This window comes from Pezoporus occidentalis, unplaced genomic scaffold (genome assembly GCF_034315485.1).
Source record: "Pezoporus occidentalis ecotype Australia unplaced genomic scaffold, CSIRO_AGI_Poc_V1 ctg68, whole genome shotgun sequence".
In the NCBI taxonomy this organism is placed as follows: Eukaryota; Metazoa; Chordata; class Aves; order Psittaciformes; family Psittacidae; genus Pezoporus; species Pezoporus occidentalis.
In genome coordinates, this window is record NW_026916030.1 from 2,993,692 (window position 1) to 3,015,451 (window position 21,760).

General features: G+C 42.2%; 1 protein-coding gene across 3 annotated transcripts in view; it reads left to right on the forward strand.

The window, feature by feature from the left end:
* Positions 1 to 21,760, forward strand: part of NEK6 (NIMA related kinase 6) — a 62,153-nt gene that overhangs the window by 37,972 nt on the left and 2,421 nt on the right. For 2 of the 3 annotated variants that reach the window (XM_062641040.1, XM_062641039.1), the window contains exons 6-9: positions 2,589 to 2,697; positions 3,940 to 4,047; positions 12,915 to 13,009; positions 18,338 to 18,451. In XM_062641040.1, coding sequence (XP_062497024.1) covers positions 2,589 to 2,697; positions 3,940 to 4,047; positions 12,915 to 13,009; positions 18,338 to 18,451 — 426 coding nt within the window. The remainder of the gene's footprint in view (positions 1 to 2,588; positions 2,698 to 3,939; positions 4,048 to 12,914; positions 13,010 to 18,337; positions 18,452 to 21,760) is intronic. The other variant, XM_062641041.1, reaches the window with a different exon arrangement.

Consider the following 21,760-nt stretch of genomic DNA (forward strand, 5'->3'; position numbering starts at 1 on the left):
TGATGGTTCTGCCCCAAACCCCAGTGACTTGCACTGAAGGATGTCAGGGTCTTGGTTCTGCTCGCTGAGGGTTATGGAGGCAGAGCTGGTCCTTCTGCCTGCGGAAGGTTTGTGTGTATTTTTATCTTAGGTTTTCTTGTGACTTCTTGTATGTTTTAGCCTTTTCCCAACAGATCCTGGGAAAATTGCAGTTTATCTCAGGGTTTTTGTAGTTGTGGTTGAAGATGGAAAATAAGTGAGGATTGTGAGAGCAGGAGTTTGGGCTGTGATTGTCTTGGGGTGGGCAAGTGTTTTGCTTGATTTTTAGATGTTAGATTACAAGAAGTTTTACCTACAAAATTGTAAGAGACCATCATAGGGAGTACTCGTATTCTTTGTCATTTACAGTTTCCAAGTTAAAACATTCCCTACTTCTAAACACATAATCAGTGTGGGGTATTTTTTTTTTAATTACCTTTTTACTCTTTATAAATGGAAGCTACATTTTCCCAAACCCTCATTTCTAGATTCTGAGATTGGTAACTTGAACAGCACTGTAACTTGTGTGCTTTCTGCCAACATTCCCCAGCCTGGTCTGCTTTCCCATGTGTTTATCAGGCTCGAAGAAGATGTGCAAGATTTTTTTTCAAGGTCATATAAATGATGTTTTTCCATTGGTTCAAACCCTGGAATTCCGTTCTTTTTTTTTTAACAGAAGGAAAAAAACCCCAAGTAAACAAAATTAAAACCAAGAGGGAACCGAAGTCTCCCCCTAAATATAGCTTTAACTGCAGCAGTGGAGTTTGCCTGCCTGCCCCTGAGTCACTCCACACCCTTCCCATCCCCTGGGAACTGAAGCTTCTGTGAGGATTTTCAGTTTCCGCAAGGCGGCAGGAACAGCAGAAACAACACTCTGAAGGTGTGAGAGTGATAAAAACAGGGACTATCTTTGTCACGCCCCTGGTGCCTGCATTATTTATGAGGTATTGTAAAGCTGGTGTAAGAGAGAGCTGCAGGAAAACCCACCGGAGAGCTGGGACTTTCTTGTAAATGTCAAGCAAATCTTATTGGACATGACATTTAGAAAATTATCACTTGTGGTCTTGCATATCCACTCTTAAATACTTTAATGAGAATTAAATAATTTTATTGTGTGTATAACACTTTGTCCCTCACCCTCTGCAGTTCCTCTGTGCTCTCTATCAAGTTTTGGTTTGAAACTGTTGCAATCTGTCAGATTTGCTGCCTGGGGAATTGCAGGGTTGTGTCCCTTCACAGCTGATCTGCAAAAGAGAATTTGCCATTACTTGAGTCAAACACGAACCAGTAACAGCATTTCACATAAAACAGAAGATGTGACAACGGACATCAGATGTCTGTACTGAGAGGAAAAAGCACAAGGTGCACAAAGGGGCAACAACCAATTCCCTTCCTTTATTCTTGCTCTTGCACGCCATTGTTGGAAATTCTCAAGGGTGCGATGCAAAAGAAATGCAGTTGTAGTGTGCTGGAAAGGAAATACAGTGTGTGAGGTAGTTATCCAATGGCACCTTGTATATTGAAGGGTGAGGATAAATCTTAAACCTCTGGAAGTGTATTGTGTGTTGTGTTAATGCTCTGGATGAAGAACTGACTTGGTATCTAGCATAGGAAGAAGCAGTGAGAAGTCAGAGGCTGCTAATCCAAAATAGTGAAAAGTCAGGGATCACTAATCCAAAGCAGTGCTGTTTTGGGATGCCTTGGGGAAGCTGTCACACTTTCCATGTGACATACATGGCTGTTGTGCATCTTTGAAATGGGAAAAGAGTAGTTGAATATACATGTTTAGTCTTCAGTGAAGAAGCTGGATATTTATTCCTGTAATAAGTTGCTTGGGAAGAAGACTTTAGTATTGCAGAGACCAATCACTGTGCTGCAGTCCTTTGTGTTGTGTGCGTTATACTTAGGATTATTTTATTTGAGAGCTAGAAGTGCCCAGAGGTCCGTGGAATCTGGACTCAGCTCTGCTTGGTGCTGCTTAAATGCACACAAACCAGTCTTTTTCCAGATCTGTGTGTCTCTTGATCAGCAGTGTCTTTCTGTCTCATCAGAGATAGTTCAGTTAATTTAGTATTCTGAGTATGCATGTAATAGAATATATTATTCTGCCTGATCACAGAAGAAACATGGATACTTTATTGATGCTTTGGCCATCTTTTAAAATAGGAAACAGATCACCTTATTTCTGTTATAGGCTGTACAATAATGAACGTTTGCAACACAATTTTTTTTAATGATCTTTTGTTACTTAAAGCAAAATATTTGAGACATTTGTTGTTTTGAGGCGTTAAATATGTTTTGCAAGGTAATTAAGGAGATTAATGCTAATCATAATTGGTGTCCATTCAAAAATGTCAAACCTATTGAAGCATATTTTTCATAATAGTTGTTAATTAGTGAGCTGCATTGAAGCTTACATACAGAGAGAAGGAGTTAAAAGCTAATCAGAAGAAAAGTCATGCTGCTGCAGATCTGGAAGACATGAGTAACCTGCAGCTGACGAACGCAAGTCTAGGAAGGAGTCAAATATGATGCTTTTTCACTGATCTTTTATTTATTTCCTCCCACAGTATTTTAAAAAGCAGAAACGGTTAATCCCGGAAAGGACAGTGTGGAAATATTTTGTGCAGTTATGCAGTGCAGTTGAACACATGCACTCCCGCAGGGTGATGCACAGAGGTAACATTAATTCAGTCTCTTTTCACTGAATAATAATATAATGTTCCAATTAGTAAGCGCCTACATTCAAAAACAATTATGCTGATGTTCAGCCAATGCATGTTTAGAGAGGCTGGAGCTTGCAAGATGGATTTCTCCTTCTGTCTCTTTGCCTCATTGTTAAAGGATTCAGTCCGAAGTGAGCTGGTATTAGGAAGATGAGCTGCTTTGTATTCCAGACACTGTTACTAAGTAGAAGTGTCAAACTTGCCATTAGGAAAGTGTCAGAACTAAAATGCTGAGACTACTGGATACAGTAACTCTTAAGAAATAGTCTTCATTATATTAGCTGTGACCTTAGAGAGTTTAGAAGAGTTATTCCATCTTGCAAGTTTTCCTGAAATATTAATACAAATATGTCCCACACTCTCATAATCTGGTCTCTATTTTCATTAAGTATTTTTTTCATCTTGTCTTAGAACTTTTTGTAACTTTGAGCCTTACACAAAAATTACACTGCTTCTTTCAGCCTAAGTGAAATGCTTTGTGAAGGACTTGACCCAGGAAATGCAAATATCCCAAAAGGCACCAATCTGTGCTTCTGGTTGTTTCAAAAGAGAAAGGAAACAATGAATTCTTTACTATTTTTTTGCAGCAATGTGATACTATTTTTGCTCCTTTATATATCCCCTGATGCAGTTTATCAGTTGCAGTTAGGTCTGTAATTGCTGGCTGAAATTTGGAGCCTTGCATATCTCGTCATCTTTAATGTGAGGAAAGAGCCTCAGTGGCTGAATCCTGACATGACTGCTGGGGAAACTGGAGTTCTAGTAATTTTTATGCTCCATGAACAAATTGGGCTGTGTAGAGCCCAGAATTTATGTATATAGGGGACAATAACTGGTCTTTGGTGTGAGGGGACAATGGTGAGCAGTACAGTTTCCTGTAGAAAACGATCATTTCTAAAGAGAAGCAGACTTGTTCCTTTGATGTCCATCAATTAAAGAGGTTGCCTCTATTCTGTTGTGCTGTTTCCTGCTTCTTCCCTCATTGGTATTTCTTGTATGCTGGGAAGTACACTGTGATTTTTGTGTATGTGCAGAGCTTGAAGTCTTGGAAGGTTCAGCCTATCAAAGCTGTAAAGAAACACAGTTCTGCTGGAGCTTCTTTTGTACAGAGAGTGCTCCAGGCTATGTTTCTATTGCAGCATTAGAACCAAATAACCTTTTGTGGCTTTGACCTTTTACCTTTTTCTTCTTGCAGACATAAAACCAGCCAATGTGTTTATAACAGCCACAGGGGTGGTGAAGCTGGGAGATCTTGGATTAGGCCGTTTTTTCAGTTCTAAAACCACTGCAGCACATTCCTTAGGTAAGATGTTAAGCAAGCACAGCCATACAATTGTCAGCTGTGATCTTCAAAAGAAGTGGTATCTGTCCTCTTACTGTGACAGAAACTTGACTCAGTGGATGCATGCTTATATTTTCTGTGATATGTATTTGAAATACTCTTCATATAAAATTAAAGAGGTATTTTCTGGATTAAAACTCCACCTGATATTTGTTTCTAGAAGATCTGGCCTGGTAAGCATATGTGATTTATATATAGCAAATGCAACTTTTCAGCTCAGAAAGTTTGCCTGTGCTCTGCTGACTAGAATTAAATGCTAGACCACCACCATTTTTAGCAGATGTTGGTCAGCTCTCTGACCCTGAACAGGGATTATGACTGTCATCCAAGGTGAGGGAAGTGTTCAAAACCTTCATGGTTCATCTGTTCCAAGAAGAGACTTCCCTTGAAACCCAGCTTAGTCTTTAAAGATAAGAGTTTTCTTCATCTCTCCTACATATCTCAGTTTCCTGTTCCTCTGTTAGTGCAGAAAATTCTTGCCAGAGCATAGGACCTTGCTCATTGAATTGTGTCCTCTTTCCAGATGCTCCTACTTGTGATAACTCTGAATTTTTATTCTGTTTTGCTTTGGTTCATCCCAGCTTCTTGTTATCCACAAAGGCAATAGCATCACCACGGTCCCATGTGTTAATGCATGTGTTGAACAGAACTAGAACTGTTGGCTGTCTTGTAGGACTTCACTTGAAGTAGCCTTCTAATTTGGCAGTTAACTGCTTTTCCAACCAGTTTTTGCATCTATTAAGTAGCTTCATTTGGACAGATACAGCAGTTTGCTTATAAGTAAAGCTACATAGGCCTTTGATAAAAGCGTTACAGTTGAAACACATCTGTTGCTTCTGCTACCTCCCTATGAGGCCTCTTGCCTTATCATGGAAAAAAGAAATCATTTGTCATGATGTTTCATGGACCAGTCATAGTGATGGTGATGTGTTTCTTGCTCTTTTTACTGTGTTTTACAAGTGGCGTGATCATACCTGCAGCATTTTTCTAGGAATTCATATGAAGTTGGCTGGTTTAAGCATCTGGGTTCCTCTCTCCCTCATTTTTACCGCTAACATTAACTACAGTGCTACAGAAAAGTATCCAGCACATACAGTTCATTCTTTAAGTTTTTCAGTGTGAAGTATTTAACAGTTGTGTCTGTAACCTCTTGAGAGGTGGCTCGTTTTCTGTTTTTATTAATGGGTCTTAATTTTGAGTCACAAAGGTACCTTCTGTGTTACAGCAGTGGAGGACTTCAGCTTTTAGTACAGTATTTAAGCTCTTTTACATCTAGCTCTCACAGTTGATTTGGCAGCTAGGTGTTTGTTTTGCGTCTTTTGTTGTCTTTGTGTGTTTTCCTCCACTGAGTGCCAGTCTTGCTCTATTGTTTCTTATATGGGTACAAACTTAATTGATAATATTCACCAACCATACTGGTGTTTCTCAGTGTACAGGAAAGGAAGAGAAATGACATATTTTGTGTCTGTTTTTTTACTTTCATAAAATGTTATGAAATTTCCCTTTGCATCAAAAGCTATTCTGGGTTAAATCTATTTAATTAAATACATGCTAAATAGATTAAAATAAATCTTCACAGAAAGTTACAATCACATCATCTGAACAGGCAAAAATATGATCGTGTCTAATGATATCTTACCTAGGTTGACTGCTGCACTTATTATATTAATAAGAATAAATTGGGGCTTGGAAACTGGCTGCACATGTAAGCCAAGCTTGTGACCTTTACCAGGGTTGCTCCCTCTTAATTGATAAAGCTTGTGTAGGAGGAGTTCAGCCTCTTCTGCATGAACCTTGCCCTTCCTTAAATCAGCATCCTCCTGGAAACAGGTGAGAGGTGCACAGCACTGAGGGAGCAGCAGTGAGCAATGTTGGAGACAGTGTGGTGTGTTGTGGGGAGGGATGGACACACCAGTGGTTCTTGTATGCCTTTTAACAAAAAAAATATGCAGACTTGAAGCTTTTCTCTTTTTTTTGGTCGTTTGCCAGGCATGCAGGTTTTGTAGCAGCAGGAAATCTACTGATCTTGGTTTTAGCTTAATTAAGACATTTATTTAAGTAGCTGTGAATGATAAGCACCCCACAAACCAGAGCGTGGTACCCGCACGGACCCAGGCTGTGATGCCGGGCACTTCCCATATCCACGTTGCCCCGGCAACCGCCCTGCACCATCATTTTTCTGGCTGCTGACCCATGAATTGAACACACGGCTTATGCAAATATATTCAGCTAATTTTTTTGTGTCTTTCGTTGTATTTGCTAGCATCAGACTGGCATAAAAGGGCATTAGGCAGTACCACGACCCGTCTGACAGGTGTAGCACCGGGCTGCGGCATCGTGGCCGCCATGGTGTCAGGGATGGGAGCTGTAATTAGAGCAAGGAACAGAATGCACGTCAGATGAATTACCAGGCAGCAGATCATATTTGTCAGGAAGGATTGCATACATAAAAATTAAGTGACAGTACATGCCGGGGTAATGAAAGAAAAATGAAAGATTTGCCCATACACAGCTCGTGAGATGCAGCCGAGCGCCTGGCTTGGAGCAGCAGCAGGATGCCTGACTGGCGCCACAGCATGTGACCAGGAGCCTGGGAAAGCCCCAGCCCCTGGACAACCTCCATGGACAGACCTGTGAGAGAGGAAATGTGAGCACCTCTGGTCTCACTGAGTAACAAAACTGTTGGGAAAGGCAGCATCATTGTGGGATGGGTGATAAACACCAGAAAGCAGCCGGGGGCTGGAGGATGTGGGTGGATTCACCAGCTGGCACCTCTTCTGCCACTTTCCCTTTTGCCTTGTATGACTTGTGAGCAAAGACAGGAGATGCTTTTCCATGGGGAGAGCTCTTCATTCACATACTTTACCAGAAAACTCCCTTTTTAATGGTAATGAGTGTAGCCCAGTTGAATTTTACTACTTACAACAAGCTCCAGGATTTAGTTTAGTGTAAATGGACTCGTGTATCACAAACTTCATCTTATTGTGGGGATGTGGGGGGAATGTGGGACAATTCAGCTTTTCCTTGGTGAGTTTTGAGGTGGGGGGAGAAGAATGCAGTTAAGCACTGCTTATTATTATCATGAAAAACTTTTACAACCATGTGGTTTGGGTTGGTTTTTACAGTCCTGGTGTGTGATTCGCTTCAGGGTGTCATCTCTTTATCCAAGTTTTCATAGGGCTAGTTTTTTGTCTGTTCTTAATGTTTGGTTGTGTCCCCTGTTTGTTTTGTTGATCTCTGAGGTGGGCAGAGACTTTGGAAAACAGCACAGTCTTGGGAAAGCTTAACAGTAAGCTCATAGATTTTGTTTTACTAGGAGCTGTAACAAATAGAGAATTTCCATTAATGTTAAAATGGGTGACTTTATTGTGAACTGTTGTAATGCCCACTTTTAGCCAGACAAACTTGGCATTATCCAAAGCTGCTGGTTGGTTTTATATTTTGAAGAAAAAAAGGGGAACAGCCACAAAACCAAACAATAAAAAAGCCAAATAAATTTTCACAGAATAGTCTTGTTTTGGAGCAGATGATTTATTATTTATTCTTGGACAAGAATAAACTTGGAGCAGATTTTCCTTCTGGGGGATGCGTGTAAGTCAAAGCTTCCCAGTTTAGAGCGTGCAAACAGCCGTGGCCTGGAATACGTGGGGTGTTACACGTTCCTTCTGGTTTCTTGTTGGATATGAGGGTGAACAGGGAGGAACTGCAGTCACGAGAAGAGCTCTTTTATAAATGGACTATTTGTCTTCTTTCTTTTGCTTGCCAAGCCAGTTTGCCATCTGACACAAAATCACAGTACTTCAAGGGGTTAGTAAGCAGTACTTATGAAGAAAATACGGACACAAGAAATCCACTTAAAATAAACCAAAAATATATAAGGACTTTGGTAGAGTTATGTGTGTAATTAAGTACTAGTAAGACAAAAATAGAGCAACGGGTCTTGTAAAAACGGCTGAAATACTGTACACAAAGTACTTGTTTTCTCTTGTAAGAATTAAGTAGATTTTCTTACTGCTGGTTTTTCCCTCACCTGAAACAATTCATGATGGAACCTCACACTGAGACTTGAAGGAATTTAAAGTGTGTCTTAGTGCCTTTGACTGCTGTTTCACGGTAATTCCCCAAAGTTGAGCTAATTCCCACATTCTTCTTCTGGGAAAAGACCTCAGCCTTCTGGTTGGGAATATACCCCAAGTAATGCAAACATTTAGAAACAGATACTTAGGAACTAGACTCCTTTTAAATAATGCTGTAACCTTTCTTGGTGACCTTCAAGCATATCTGGAGAGATGAAACAGGTGAGATCCGTGGACTTCCATTTGCAAGTAGAATTCCTTCCTACCAGATGCTACTAAGACATGCTGAATATTTTGCTCAACTGCACGTCTGTTCCTGTAACATGCAGCAGTGTCTCTTGTATGTTAAAGTTAATAGTTCTGGAAATAATTATTGTAGTTTTTTAACTGGGTGGTTTTATGTTATTCATGGATGGCATCTCAGGTTTTTGAGCATCATTCTTTGCCTTTTTCATTGGTAATGAGCATGTTTCAAAAATCACAAGTATTTCAAAACATTGCAAAGTTTGTTTTGACAGGAGTGCAACAGCTCTAGAATGAAGGAGTGCTTTAATCAGTATTACCCCTTTGAGGCCTGCGTTGTGCTCTGATATCTCTTAGTTTGAAACTGGGAATACTCTGTAAAGATACAATAAAGGTCAGATTTTGTTAGGTTCTTTCATATTCAGAACTCTGTTCCCTGCTGTGAGCAAGAGAAGTGATAGATTTGGAAACACTTTCAGCTCACCATTAAAGATTAGCTAGAAGGTGCTGGTGAAGGCATAAAGTAAAAGCTTTCGTTATCGTTTGTTCTTGTACTTTGCAGCCAAATACAGCTTTGGAGTTTGGTTAATTTGAAGAAATGTTGTGGTTTTTTTAATAGCATTTAAAAAAAACCAACGTGCAGTGCCTATTAAAATATTTGGAAATATTCTGCACTGATTTCAGTCTAATGACAATCTGTCTAACGGTGTGGGAGAACTGCTGCTGCAAGGGACTTGTCTGTGGTACGTTAAATTTGGTGAATGAGACTCTGCTAGAGCCTCCTGAAAGTGTGAATCAGATTTTCTCATGTTTCTGCCTATGAGAAGCTAAGGATGAATTCCACAGGAAGCGTTGATCTGCATTTGCTTGGGGAGCAGCTCTGTATAGAGGAAACAGTCCTGTGTGTGGCTGTACTAATAACCCAGCTACCATCACTTTCATAACAAAACTCCTGATTCAAGCTAAAAACCATTTTCAAAACAGGTGAGTGTGATCTTGCCTGTGTAGAAGAGACTTGCTGTGTTCAGGAGTAATGTAGCTCTTCACCTGGGTGTTTCTGTGGCAGATGTGGGAATTCAGCTCAGAGTACTGTGTTGTTGCATGGGTAGGGTTTTTTATTCAGACTGTATATGAGAGGAAAGGAATTTGAATTTTATTGCTGGAATAACTTTGCCTGCATGTTTTCCCAGCAAAACAAGAGACTCTGCTCCTAATCTAACTGAATAATTAGGCTTTCACTAACTTGAGTGCTGCAGATAACCCAGATATGTTCTGGTCCGTGTGGGTGTTGTAGTTGTGCATCCAGGCTGTGTTGGGGAGAGCAGGAGAAACGTTCTGGCATTGCTGAAGTAGGCTGATCTTCAAGTGCAGTGTGTTGACTTTTCAGGAATAGAATGGGAAGATGCTTGCTTACTCAGAATCTTCTCTACAGTTTTGTGACATTTTGAACTTTAAAGGCATTACTCTACCACCTGGTGACTAATTCTGAATCTGAACAATGTTTTGTATTTTCAGCAGGGCAAATGCCAGAGCAAGTTTCTGATTAGTAGTGTCCAATTGGACTGTTCTTGCCAAATTGACTAATGTAATGCAGTGGTGAGCCCTGACTGATTGCACTGGAAGCCTTGTGAGGTTTTCTAGAAGATGCTCATTACAGGAGATTCCCATGTAGTGTTGGAAAGCCCATAAAGAGAATTGGGCTTGTGAGTCTTGTGTCATGACAGTGATTTAAAAATTAATGCATCAGTTGTGAGACACAGAGAGCTGCTTGTTGGTACGTTTGCTGACAACACTACAGTAATGACAGGTAAACGCACAAGGTAGACTTCATAAAATCAGCTCAGGCGTGGGCTTCTCCACAGCTCTATTAATATAATGGAACAGACTAATCAAATACGGGCTATAAAGCACTCATCCATGTTACAAACCCTGTCATTGTGCTTTGATCGAAGGTCGGTTTAAGGCATTATCTGAAATGACAGTTTTACCCTACCAAGCAGACCCCTGCTAACGTGGAAGGCAAGGCCGTAACTTTAGAGCCCACACGTTACTGTTTGCTCTGAGCTTTTCACTCAGTGACCCAGAATAACTGATGGCAAGAACAGCTACAGCTGGAGGCTGCCCCTGGCCCCAGCTCTCAGAAGCACAAAGACTTCAGGAAGCAGGAGTGGGAATGGTGCTTGTGTCCCCTCTTGCCAGATGTGTGCCGCTGTCTGCCTGTGCTCAGCTCCTGTGCTCGCTGTCAGCAAAGGGCTAGTGAGTCGACTGCTTCAGCTGCTCTAGTAGCTCTCCTGGCAGACGTGAGAAAAGCAGCAGCACTGGGAAGGAAGTTGAAGGTAGGGAAGTGTCTTACACACTGGTGTTCAGTGGGGACTTCCAAAACTGTCTTCAAGAACTTCACATAATGAATCACCGTTTCTTCTGGAGCTGCATGTTTTTAAGCAGGAAAATGAATCAGTGCTGTTCCAACCAAGTCAGGTCTTGTACAGAAGTCTGGCAAATGTGTAGGAATTACTTGGAGAGCTGTACTGTCCATTGTGTGCATCCTGTGCGCACATGGGAGAGATCCTTGGAAAGCCTTGTGTTCTTTGAATGTCCACTCTTGGTGTTCTGTGAAGTTACTCTCTGCAGTCTGTTTAAAAGTATTAACTATTAGCAGAACTCTTGTCTCATCTGTACATAGAGGCCTTTTGCTGGCAATTAAAAGCAGCCAGATCTGGGACAGTGTCAGTTTGACGTGCTCCCAATATGGATATGGGATTACAGAGCATGGAAATACAATAATCTCCATGTGGTTTTTTTCCTGTGCTGTTGTAGTTTGTATAGAATTAGCAAAAATGTTATTTCTTGTTAGGGTACTCTTCACATAGAAAGTGAAGTAATTTCTTGCTTGAATGACCTGCAAACACAAGCTGAATTTATCATATAGGGTAGCTAATTACCAAAAGTCTTTAGGGACCAAATAAATGAGCCAGTCAGGGCAGTGGTTGTCTTTCTGGTTACTTGTTCTATTCTGGTAAGTAGAATTTTACATATGTATCCCTGTAATACCTTATGATTCACACCCGTGCCATAGGATTACTTTCATGCTATGTCTTATGTTTCTGAATAGCTCTGAGTAAAAGTCATTGAGGTTCAGTAGGCTCAAGGCTTGGGCATATAAATACCTGACAGAAAAAGTAGAATAAAGATTGAAGTTGAGGTTTGCGATGTTTTTTGTTTTGAGGTAAGCTGCGTGGTTTTTACCCCAGAGAAAGAATATACCTTGAGTATTTAAGGTGGTGTGATCTGTGCACTTGGCAGGGTGATTTTTGCCTTTTGGAAAGCTGTTGCTTTCTGTCCCAGAACTCATTTGCTTCCTGCAGTGTGTGAACCCTCTCTCTAGAAAGTCAGGGGAAGGGGATGGCTGTTCTTCCTCCTCCACCTCTATCACCATCCTTCATCTGCTTGTTAGTCTTCCAGCTGTCTGTAGTCAGCATTTCAAATGGAGAAATTGTAAACTGAATGTTACAAGCAAATTAAACATTTGCCATCTTGTGAGGAAAGGTCTTTAATTAGGAGAAGGATACACTGGGATGCCAAGAGCAAAGAAGAAAAAAACAAAATTGACAGGGGATGGGGAAGCAGGAGAAGAGAGAGTGTATAAAGTCCTTGGATGTTTTAATAAATGATGTATCTGAGGATTATTTGATGTAGCTGAGACTGCCAGGATGTCTTGTATTTTCAGTACCACAACTGAAACTTATTTAGGATTATAAAAAGAACCTTTTTGAGGTAAGGAATTTATTAATAATTTCCTGTGACTTCTGTCCAAAATGCTGGGGTAAATTTCTTTTGATAAAATACAGACTTCTGGAAGTACATGGAAATGTTGCAGCTTCTGATGTGACTGCAGGCTGCAGAAGTGTTTTAAAGTTTAGAATGATTACCTTGGTTCTTTCAGAAAGTTTCTGAATACCTGTCTGGTGCTGGGCTTGTTCTTTCCATTTCTCTGCAGCAGTAAATGGTCTCCTGAACCGCTGTAAAGGGTACCCCGGCATATCAGGAGCTGCCCTGTCATGCTGCGAGCGAAGTGTGTGTCAGGTGAACGTTCAATTGATACGCTGTCACAGGAGCCTTGTTTGAGCAGAGCACATTTCATGACATCTAACTTGCAATTTCAGTGCTGTTCAGTGAACCAGCAGAGGATGATCCTTTACGAGTGCTCTGTCCGCCTCAGATGCTCTGAAGGTACTTGGAAGACTGGCAGGGGAAGAAAATATTCCTCTGATTTCAGACAGACACAAGATATTTTCAGTAGCGCTCCCCAGCCCTCTCGCTCTGTGTGTGATGATATATTTGGTTCCACACCTTCAAAACCACGACTTGTTTCCATGTTTTTGTGCCAGTCTCGTCTAATTAGCTCTTCATGCTAAACCTAATCCTTAAATGATGTCAAGCCTCTGTTTAATCCAGGTTGCACAGTCGCTTTCTGGAGATGTAACTCCTTTTGTGTTTTTGTTTTTACAGTGGGAACTCCATACTATATGTCCCCAGAAAGAATACATGAAAACGGCTATAACTTTAAATCTGATATCTGGTCTTTGGGCTGTTTATTGTATGAGGCAAGTATCTTCTAACTGTTCTTTTTCCCCAGGTTTTTCTTAACCACACAATTCAGTGCAGGAATCAAGTAGGTCAGACTTTCCTTTAGTTGCATTGCTGAAAAACCTTCTTGAGAAGTTAACTCACTGCTCATCATGTGCTTTTTGAGTATGAATAACAAAGGGATTGTGCCACCCAGCACTGTACTTACACAAAGGGAATTCAGTAGGTCATCGTAGATGTTGAAGGTACACACATAAACAGGCCAGCTTGCTGCATTCTTTCTTCCTGTGTGAGCAGAGCTGCTATTAGGGCAGCATATTCATAGTTTGTCCTGAATGCTGCATTTGTTTCAAAAACAGTAAATGCATTTGAAGGTAAGCTATTGTTTTTTTCAGTTGAATTGTGACCAATTGGAATATTTTAATTTTGGGACTTTTCAATAATGAAAAAGAGAGGTTTTATGTAACGTGAAATCAGTTTTTCTAGCTCTATTAGACTATAGATGATTTTTTTTCTGATTGCACATTGTCTTGCACAGATGCAAGGCCAGGAATGTCTTATATCAACTACACACTTAGTGTGCAACTTTTCCTTAAAAGCTGTTACATACAGTTTGAAGAGAAGTGCTATGATTTTGTAACAGTACTTTGAGTTTTGTGGTTTCATTTTTAGCAGGGATCAAAGGTATTGAACAGTCTTGTATTCCTTATAATGTAATCTTAATCCTTTTTTAAGATGTACGTATCTTTGAATTCAAGTGAAAGTGCATGTCAACATTTAGAAAGCTTTTATCCCAGCCCAGAGAATTAAAAGTCCCAGAGATATTTAGTAACAAGAATATTGCTCACATCCTTTTTGGATAATAAATTGTGTGAACTGGCGACATTTTGCTTTTCACCACAATGTCTTGTAACCACATGGAATTAGAGAATAAACAGAAGGGTTTTATACTCCTACCAGTGTCTGTCCATCCAAAAACTGTATCTCCCCCAAGCTTCAGACAGTCTGCTCACAGCTGCTGACTGCCCTGTGCACTTGACCTGGCATAGAGCTTCAGTAAGTAAAAGGATTTTTTGGGTGCCTGCCATACATGCCCCATAAGTCACCCCGAGCACTGTGAAGTTCCAGCATTGCCTTTACTAATACCAGAGCAAATAGGCACCAGATCTGCTGGAGGGAAGATCCACTTTGGTGGAGACATGGGAGCTCGACATGGTTGTTTCACTGTTACATTGTTAAAATTCCATGGGATGGGAGAGAGAGAATACCCTACTAAGTAATCGATCAAAAATATTTGGGAAATTATGAACTTCATTTAAGTGGCTTTGTGCTTATCCTCTAGTTCTCCTTACCTCTGGTGAAAGAATTGAAGCAACATGCCATGAACAAGTTAATTTTTATAAGGGAGGGTTTTGCTTGTAATGCTTTTAAAGAGATGCTGAAAACTGGAATGATGCAGTATAGCTGTATGTACCTGGTCTGCTGGTGGTGTTTCAAAAGGAATTTGGAGATTCTTCTGTGGGAGCAGGGGGAAGGCAGCCCGAGCTCCCAGTAATTCATTATGCTGAGCAATTCCAGGTATGCTTCATATAGAAGAGGAATTCTCGGTTTAAGGCTTTGCTGAGTCGAGGACTTTGGCCCTGCCATGGTGTGTTGGGCTTCCCAAGTCTGTCAGTAACATCCAAAGTCACCCAGATTGGACACAGCTACTCATTTGCTGCTGTAGTGAAACGGCTTCTCCGTCAGGCTGCTCTGAGTCACTTTGGAGGCTGAGCTCTGCTGGAGATGGGATTCCAGATTTATGCAGAGAGAAATATTTAGCGTTGTGCTAAGATGTGTTTTTGTTGCAGGCAATATGGTCCCCTTATGGCACAGTAGTCTTGGTACTCCTTATACTTCAAGAAGCTGCCTTAATTGCACACTAAACATAATTCTCTGGTAGGAGTAGCAGTACTATAGTATCATGTGAAAGATCTGGCATGTGAAGCGTTCTTAAATTTACTTCCTACGTAGGTAAGCCTTAACTTTGTGAACAGGAGCTGGAAGATCTTGCAGCTTCCAGGGGGGCCTGGACAGTTACCAGTTCTGTGCTCAGTAGAGAAACAGCTACTTGGCTTTTAAAACTTTGTAGAATTTGGAAAACTAAAACTCAAGTTGGTGTCTCTGAAGGAGCTGTGTTTTATCTTCCCTAATTCCTTGTAATGAGAATGTTTTTCCATTTGGCTTTAAAAGTAAGGAAGCGATGCTTGTTTGGTTATGAGTCACTTCTGATATTTCTCCAGATAGATTGCATAGATAAGCTGCAGAGAGATTTAATGTACAAATTGCCTTCAGAGACGCGCATGTCCACTAGAATCCACTTAGGGAACATTGAGGGGTTTGGGACATGATGCCACATAGCACCACTTAACTTTGATGTTGATAATCATACAGTGATTTTTGTTCAATCTTATCAATATAGTAGTAACTGTCTTCATCCTTCACTTCTTGTAGATGTCTGTCAGCAAGATAACTTGGGAGGGGATAAAAATAAGTTGTTAATTCCCAGAATATAGCTACAAGCAATGACTTTAGCAGTTCTGGCAAGACAGTCAATTTAAACACTAACAGTGATTCTTCTCTTTATATATTTTTAACCAGTCATACTGCATGGTGGTCATTTTAAATGGAGATCTGAGTGTCCTGCAGTAATTGCTCTAATCAAAACGTCAGGAACAAACCCCAGCGGGCATCACAGACTGTTGGTAGTGAGATATTTGAGTGTGTGTGGTCACAACCCCTGCAGACCTCACTGTTTCAGTCAGAATGTGCTATCTGTTTCCATTTCAATTCCCTGAGTTTACCACCCCAAAACCCTGCGGTGTTTCCTCCTCTTTTGCACATGACCGCTTAACTAGACTTGGAAAGAAAAGTTAATGGGAATTGAAAACTCCCTTTCAACCTTACTGGCATTATTGATGCTTGTATTGAAATATCAGAGACCTTGTTGAAACCTCGATTGCCTTCTGTGCCTTCCCTAATGCACCCATTAGTGTTGTTCTTAGACCAGTCTGGCGTGCTGGTCTCTCCAGTTTTGTTTTAACTGATCGAGAGCAGTTTGCTATCGATCTTTAATTGGAGATTAGAGTCTCTAATTGGAGTATGTAATTTTTTTCCCCACTGATTTGCCTGTTACTGTTAAGATACAACTTCACCTTTTACCTTCATAAACCCCCACAAGGCCTCAAGCACGGGGTTGTTGGGGCTCCATTCACTGGCCTTTTGAGCAACTCTTCAACCTCAGGGTCTGTAGGGTTTATGAGGAATAGCTTAGCATTAGTATTGATAATAGTGGTGAAACTCAGAGAGGTCAAAGTGTGCCCATTCCCCAGCCTGCTGCTTTGTGCAGCTGTTAAAGGTGTAATTCCTCTTCTTGCTCGCCCTGCAGCAAAGCACAGTAAATGTCACTAGCACAGCAGATATCTCAAGCTACATTATATGAAGCCTTACAGACAGAAAACAGAGCAAGCCTGGAATTTTCGGAGCTGTTTTGAGGAGCAGTGTACTCGGTTCATTCTGTCCTTCAGTGTAATTTGGGTACCTTTTGTATATTCTGTGTTGCTGTTTATAAGCCTCTTTGGATAGCTGATAAATACCTCTGGAAGAGCTTCCTGAAAGGTATTTGGTACATAAGGAGATAACTTAGGAAATTTGTCCAGAAATACATCTTATTACTTACAATTGCTCAGAACTCATTGCAGAGGGTCTCCTACCTCGGCTGCCTTGTGCAAGGTGACCCCCTACAGCTAAGTCACGGAGGAACCAACTTGCAGATAAGCAAGGAAGAAACATAAGAACTTTAAGTTACTTAAGATAGGTTTATGATTTAAACCAAGGATAATCCATCAGTCTTGATTCCTGACTGCAGGATAATAGATTGGAGGACCTGATATTGACTGGGGCTTTTTTAACTCTGCTGGGAGCTTGCTGTGTGTGTCAGCAACAAGACAGCATTCCTCAGATGGCTTTCACAGTGCATGGTAATGAGCAAAAGACTAATAATCATCAAATAACCCCTTGTTAAAGCCATAGTGAGAAGTATCAACTTGAGCTGGCCTCAGTATGAAAAGCTTGCCAATTTGGTGTGCCTTGTAGCAAAATGGTTTAAAAAGATCTAAACAGAGCAGATAATTTCCCCCATTCTGTGGTGGTCCTTCATTAGAAGGAGGTATTGCTGTGCTGCGTGGGGCTGCCTCTGACAGGCACGAGGGGGATGAGCAGTGCTTGAGTAACACCCTGGCCTAATAAGCAGATGGGCCCAGCATGGCCAGTGCCTGCAGGGGGTCTGCTGGGCTTGGGTCCTGGTGGGGGGACATGAGAGGGAAGGTGCTGTGCTCGTCCTCTGTCCCTTCAGTACACACAGCTTAGGCCACACACTCCAAGTTCAAAAAGGCCTGCGTTGCTATGGCTGTTTCTCTGAGGCTCAGCATGCGGTGGTGGTTATGACCCTCCTGGTTGAGAACTTCCAGTGTAAATGGCTTTCCACACAAAGATGCAGTTTCCTTCCTGAGACTTAAGGATAATATAAACATTTCTTTGTAAGGAGTCCCTGCGTGCCCTGGAAGGAATTCTTTCCCACCCAGAGCCTCCCATCGTGCTCTCCTTGCTGTGTGAACAGCCTGTTTATCTTGGACATCTGTCATTATTTTTGGAGATGCAAATACTGGATTCATAAAACAGAATTGAGAGAGGAAAAAGGAGATTTATTGGGAAAAGTTTCAGTAGTTTGGTTCCCAAATCTGCCTGGGATACTCTTTTCTAACTAGCAGATTTCTGGCAGGAGGGGTTGTTTGTTTTGAGGTCGATTGGGTTGTTTTAAAAGGCTGAAGTACATTCCTCATGCTTACAGGATTCTTTGTATTCTAGGTAGCTGAATGTTCAAAAATAACCCATTTATTCTTCGTGGCAGTCTATTAAAAATCTACCAGCTGCAGAGAGCAAATGAACTGAACACGGTCATGACTGAGGAAGATTGAAAGCAGGACGTTATCAAAGACAGAGGAGATGATTGTGTTCATGAGAGGCTTTCACAGTCGCCTTTGAGCCAGTTGGTTTCTAACTGATTGGCCTATGGTCCAAGCATCCTATTTCTTGTTTAGCTGGTTGATTGGTGTTTGGGGTTTTTCTTTATGAAAAAGGTACTTTCCTCTGTGCAAACAGAAGCAGCTTTGGCAGTGGGCAGTCTTGGAGAGCAACATCATCATCTGCTCACTGTCAAAGAACAAAATTTGTTCTTGCAAATCAGCAGTACTGAGGGCTATGAAATCCTTTCTGTTTCTGAAACATTTTTTGTTTCTTCTCTCCAGATGGCAGCTCTTCAGAGTCCTTTCTATGGAGATAAAATGAACCTGTTTTCTCTTTGCCAAAAAATAGAGCAATGTGACTACCCACCTCTTCCAGCTGAACATTACTCTGAAAAGGTAAATTGGGAGTGTTTTTGCAGGGGGATGTGGTTGGGGGTGCAGTAAAGTTCCTGCCTGCTCAGGGCAAAAGGAATGCAGGAGGAGAAATCCCCTCCATCCAAGGCAGAACAGGAGGTGGCCAGAGTGTGCTGTGGGTACCTTTAGGGCTGGCTGAGGAGGAAACTATCATCGTGATATCTGAATGCTGACAAATAAGACAGAAAAGATTCCTGATGTGGGGAATATTGTGAAACAAAGTCTGATGCTGGCAAAAACCAGCAGTGAACCGTGGGAAAGCCCTGTCCTTGGCTTCCTTTCCCTTCAAACAACATACCCTAAAACATGCTTAAATTCTTGTTCATGAAGTCTTTGGTGCATGAACAAGGGGAGACAGGTTCTTAAGGAAAAGAGGGGAGAAAGCTGTTCAGTTTAGTGCAGTAAACAGCTGTACAGGGGGTTTTGAAGCATGATCTTTGCACATGTGCAAGCAAGGGATGCAGAGCAGTAGCTGAACCAGAGTGTGTAAGACCCTGTCACTGTGTGTGCGCGCGTTTCACTTCAGCTGCACACACACACATTGGTTTTGTTCAGGCCCCTTTTGAGATGGGTTTAATGTTTTTTTCCCTTACTTAGGCAAAGCAGCTGTTTTTCCTTACCTCCTCATTCCATTACAGTTGCTTTCTGTTTGAAAGGAAATGGCTAATGTAATTTTAAATGTTCACTATATCCTTTGGGGTTTCTCTTTTGTTTTATCCTACCTCAGAGTTCTGAGGAGCAAGAGGCAGGATGCAGGGGAAGTACCGTATGTGGCCTAGTCCCCACCCTGAGAGGGACCCTGCACCACACATCTTGCAGTTTACTTAGTTCTTACTCGCTGAGTAACTCGTGCAAAGAGATCATTTGAGAACTGGTCTGGAAAAGTGTATTTTCTAATCTTCCCCAAGCTGCAGCAGCAGCGAGGCCTGGCTCATGCATTCATGTTTGCCATGCTGTTGTAGCATGCATTTCAGGATATGCCTGCTGGCAGCAAGAATTAGTGTAAGTTGACAGATGTGTTTCCTGTCTTTACAATTACTGTCTGTTTGCTTCCCTCTGGCAGTGCTAAAGAGTGTGTGTAGTGTAGTGATACAATCCAGGGTGAGAAGGATGGTTTAAAGCTCAAAGGCGCCAGGTCCCAGAGAACTAGACTCCAGATGGTGTTCATACACTATTAACAGAATGCTTGACAAAGTCTGGGGAGGGCTGTGCCTTTGGCTGTAGCTCATCTCGCTGCATTAGCTGCTGCTGCTGCTTCCTGAAACCACAGAGAGCTTCGATTTTGTGAATATTAGAATGCCGCTCCACCATGAACAACACTCGGTTTCGTACTTGCTTTTAAAGATGGGGTTTTCAGATGCTTTTGGAGTGGATAGCCAAAGGAAGAGGTGTGCTGGTGTCTCCCTGCAGCCAAGCTCGATAACCCAGGCAGACAGGATCAGAAACAGCAGCAAGTTGCACCATAAGGAATTTGTTGTTCCTGCGGGTGGTTATCTCGGTCTGAACGCACGCGTTTTCCTTCATGAGTGAATGTCTCCATTTTAGATTGAAAGGGCTGAGTCTTTCATCCGCTCTTACTGCTGCAGGTTTGCGTGGTGTGGGGAAGCAGTAAAGCCTTTATATCCTCCTGCCCAAAGGCAGGAGTGAAGATTAGGCTGTGCCATGCTACCAAAGCTCATGGGGTGCTCTGGACCATCAGCATCTTTTCTTCACCTTGGAAGTGTGGTCTTGAAGCAAAGCTTTGGTGTAGGCTGACTGTTAATCGCATGAATAGTTTAGTTGCAGTGTTGTTTTAGATGAGCAAGGCAGAGCATTTATAGCAGAATTCCTGCTTTAATGGTGCTTCCTTTCTGTGATGTCCCTCTTCTGTGTAGCTTCTTGTGGCTACCCAGTCCAAACCCTCCTGTGATCAACTGCCGTGCTGCTTGTAGCAGGAGGAGGAGCTGGGACTCCGGCCAGGGTTAGTTTTCTGTATCAGGAACAAATTTTCTGGCAACTGGAGATCCTGGTTGTGCTTCTCCTGGCTTGGTCTGCCAGTTCCCTGCAGGTGATGGTGAAATGTCTGTGCTCTCCTGGGCACTGACCGGGGACAGAGCTTCCCACCTGTGTTTAAGTGCTGTATTTACATAGCGGCACAGCTGCTGGTTGGACAGACTGCGCTGATGGCATGGGCTCTGGTCAGAGCTCTAGAAGCATTTTAGTTTGTCTGTGGGTGTTTTGTGGTGATGCTGTCTGAGCAGGGCTGAGGTGTGTTAGACCTTCAGGGTTACAAAGGCAGCACCTCCTGCTCTCAGGTGGACCAGAAAACAGCACTACAGCAGGCAAGAGAGAATGGGCCAGGCTGTGGGGTTGGGTTTGCTCTGGAGGTGGCCTTGCTAAGGGGGTTGTGTTGCTCTCTGTGCACACAGAATGATGGGGAAGGTGGTGTGCAGGAACTGCATTACACTGTGTCCCTGCTGCCTGTGCCACCTCTTAGGAATCCCCCATGAGACACTCACAGTCCCAGCGGTGGCTGAAGCGCAAGGGCCCAGCTCCATCCAGAGCTGAAAACCTCACTTGAGTACGCTCAGTGCTGCAGCTGAAGCCGTGTGCTCAATAGCTGTATGGGCATGCTTTTAATTACCATTAAAATAATTGGCACTGTGGCTACTGGGAGGATGTGAGAAGATCAGAGGCTCAAGGCTGTTTCTCCTGGTGCCTCGGGGGTACGAGCAGCTTTCAGTGTCTGTATAATTAAAAGCTACAATCTTTCATGTGCACAATAAAGAGGGCTGGGAGGTGGGGAAGCTTCAGCCCTTCTGCATTTTATTTATTAAACATAATCAATGACCAGTCTCTTCTTCACAAAGGTTTTTAGGAAGCCTTGGTATCTGGCAGCCAAGCTCCAGTATCTTAAGATACACAAGTGCTGGTCAGACTTGTACAATGAAGAGCTTAACTGGCTTGTGACAGGGGATTGCTGCGAGAAGGGACGTGCAGTTGTACAGGAGAGCTCTGTTCAGGCGTCCCCCTTTCCTCAGAGTCCACTTTCATGGGCAAGTCCATCAGTCGGATTTCTGGAAGTGATCTTGGCTTCCCTTCAATCCATGTCCTGCTTATACCTCCCTCTGCCCCCATCCGGGACACCTCCACTCCTGTCTTGTGCTTCCTACTCGCTTGGACCACAGGCTGATGACAGGGGTCATCCCTGCGCTGGTTCTCAGAGATAAATCAAAACCCCCCAGGAAAAAGAGATCTGTATCTTTATAAAAAGTATCGAACCTCCTGGTGTCACAGCTGGTTGGCGCATCC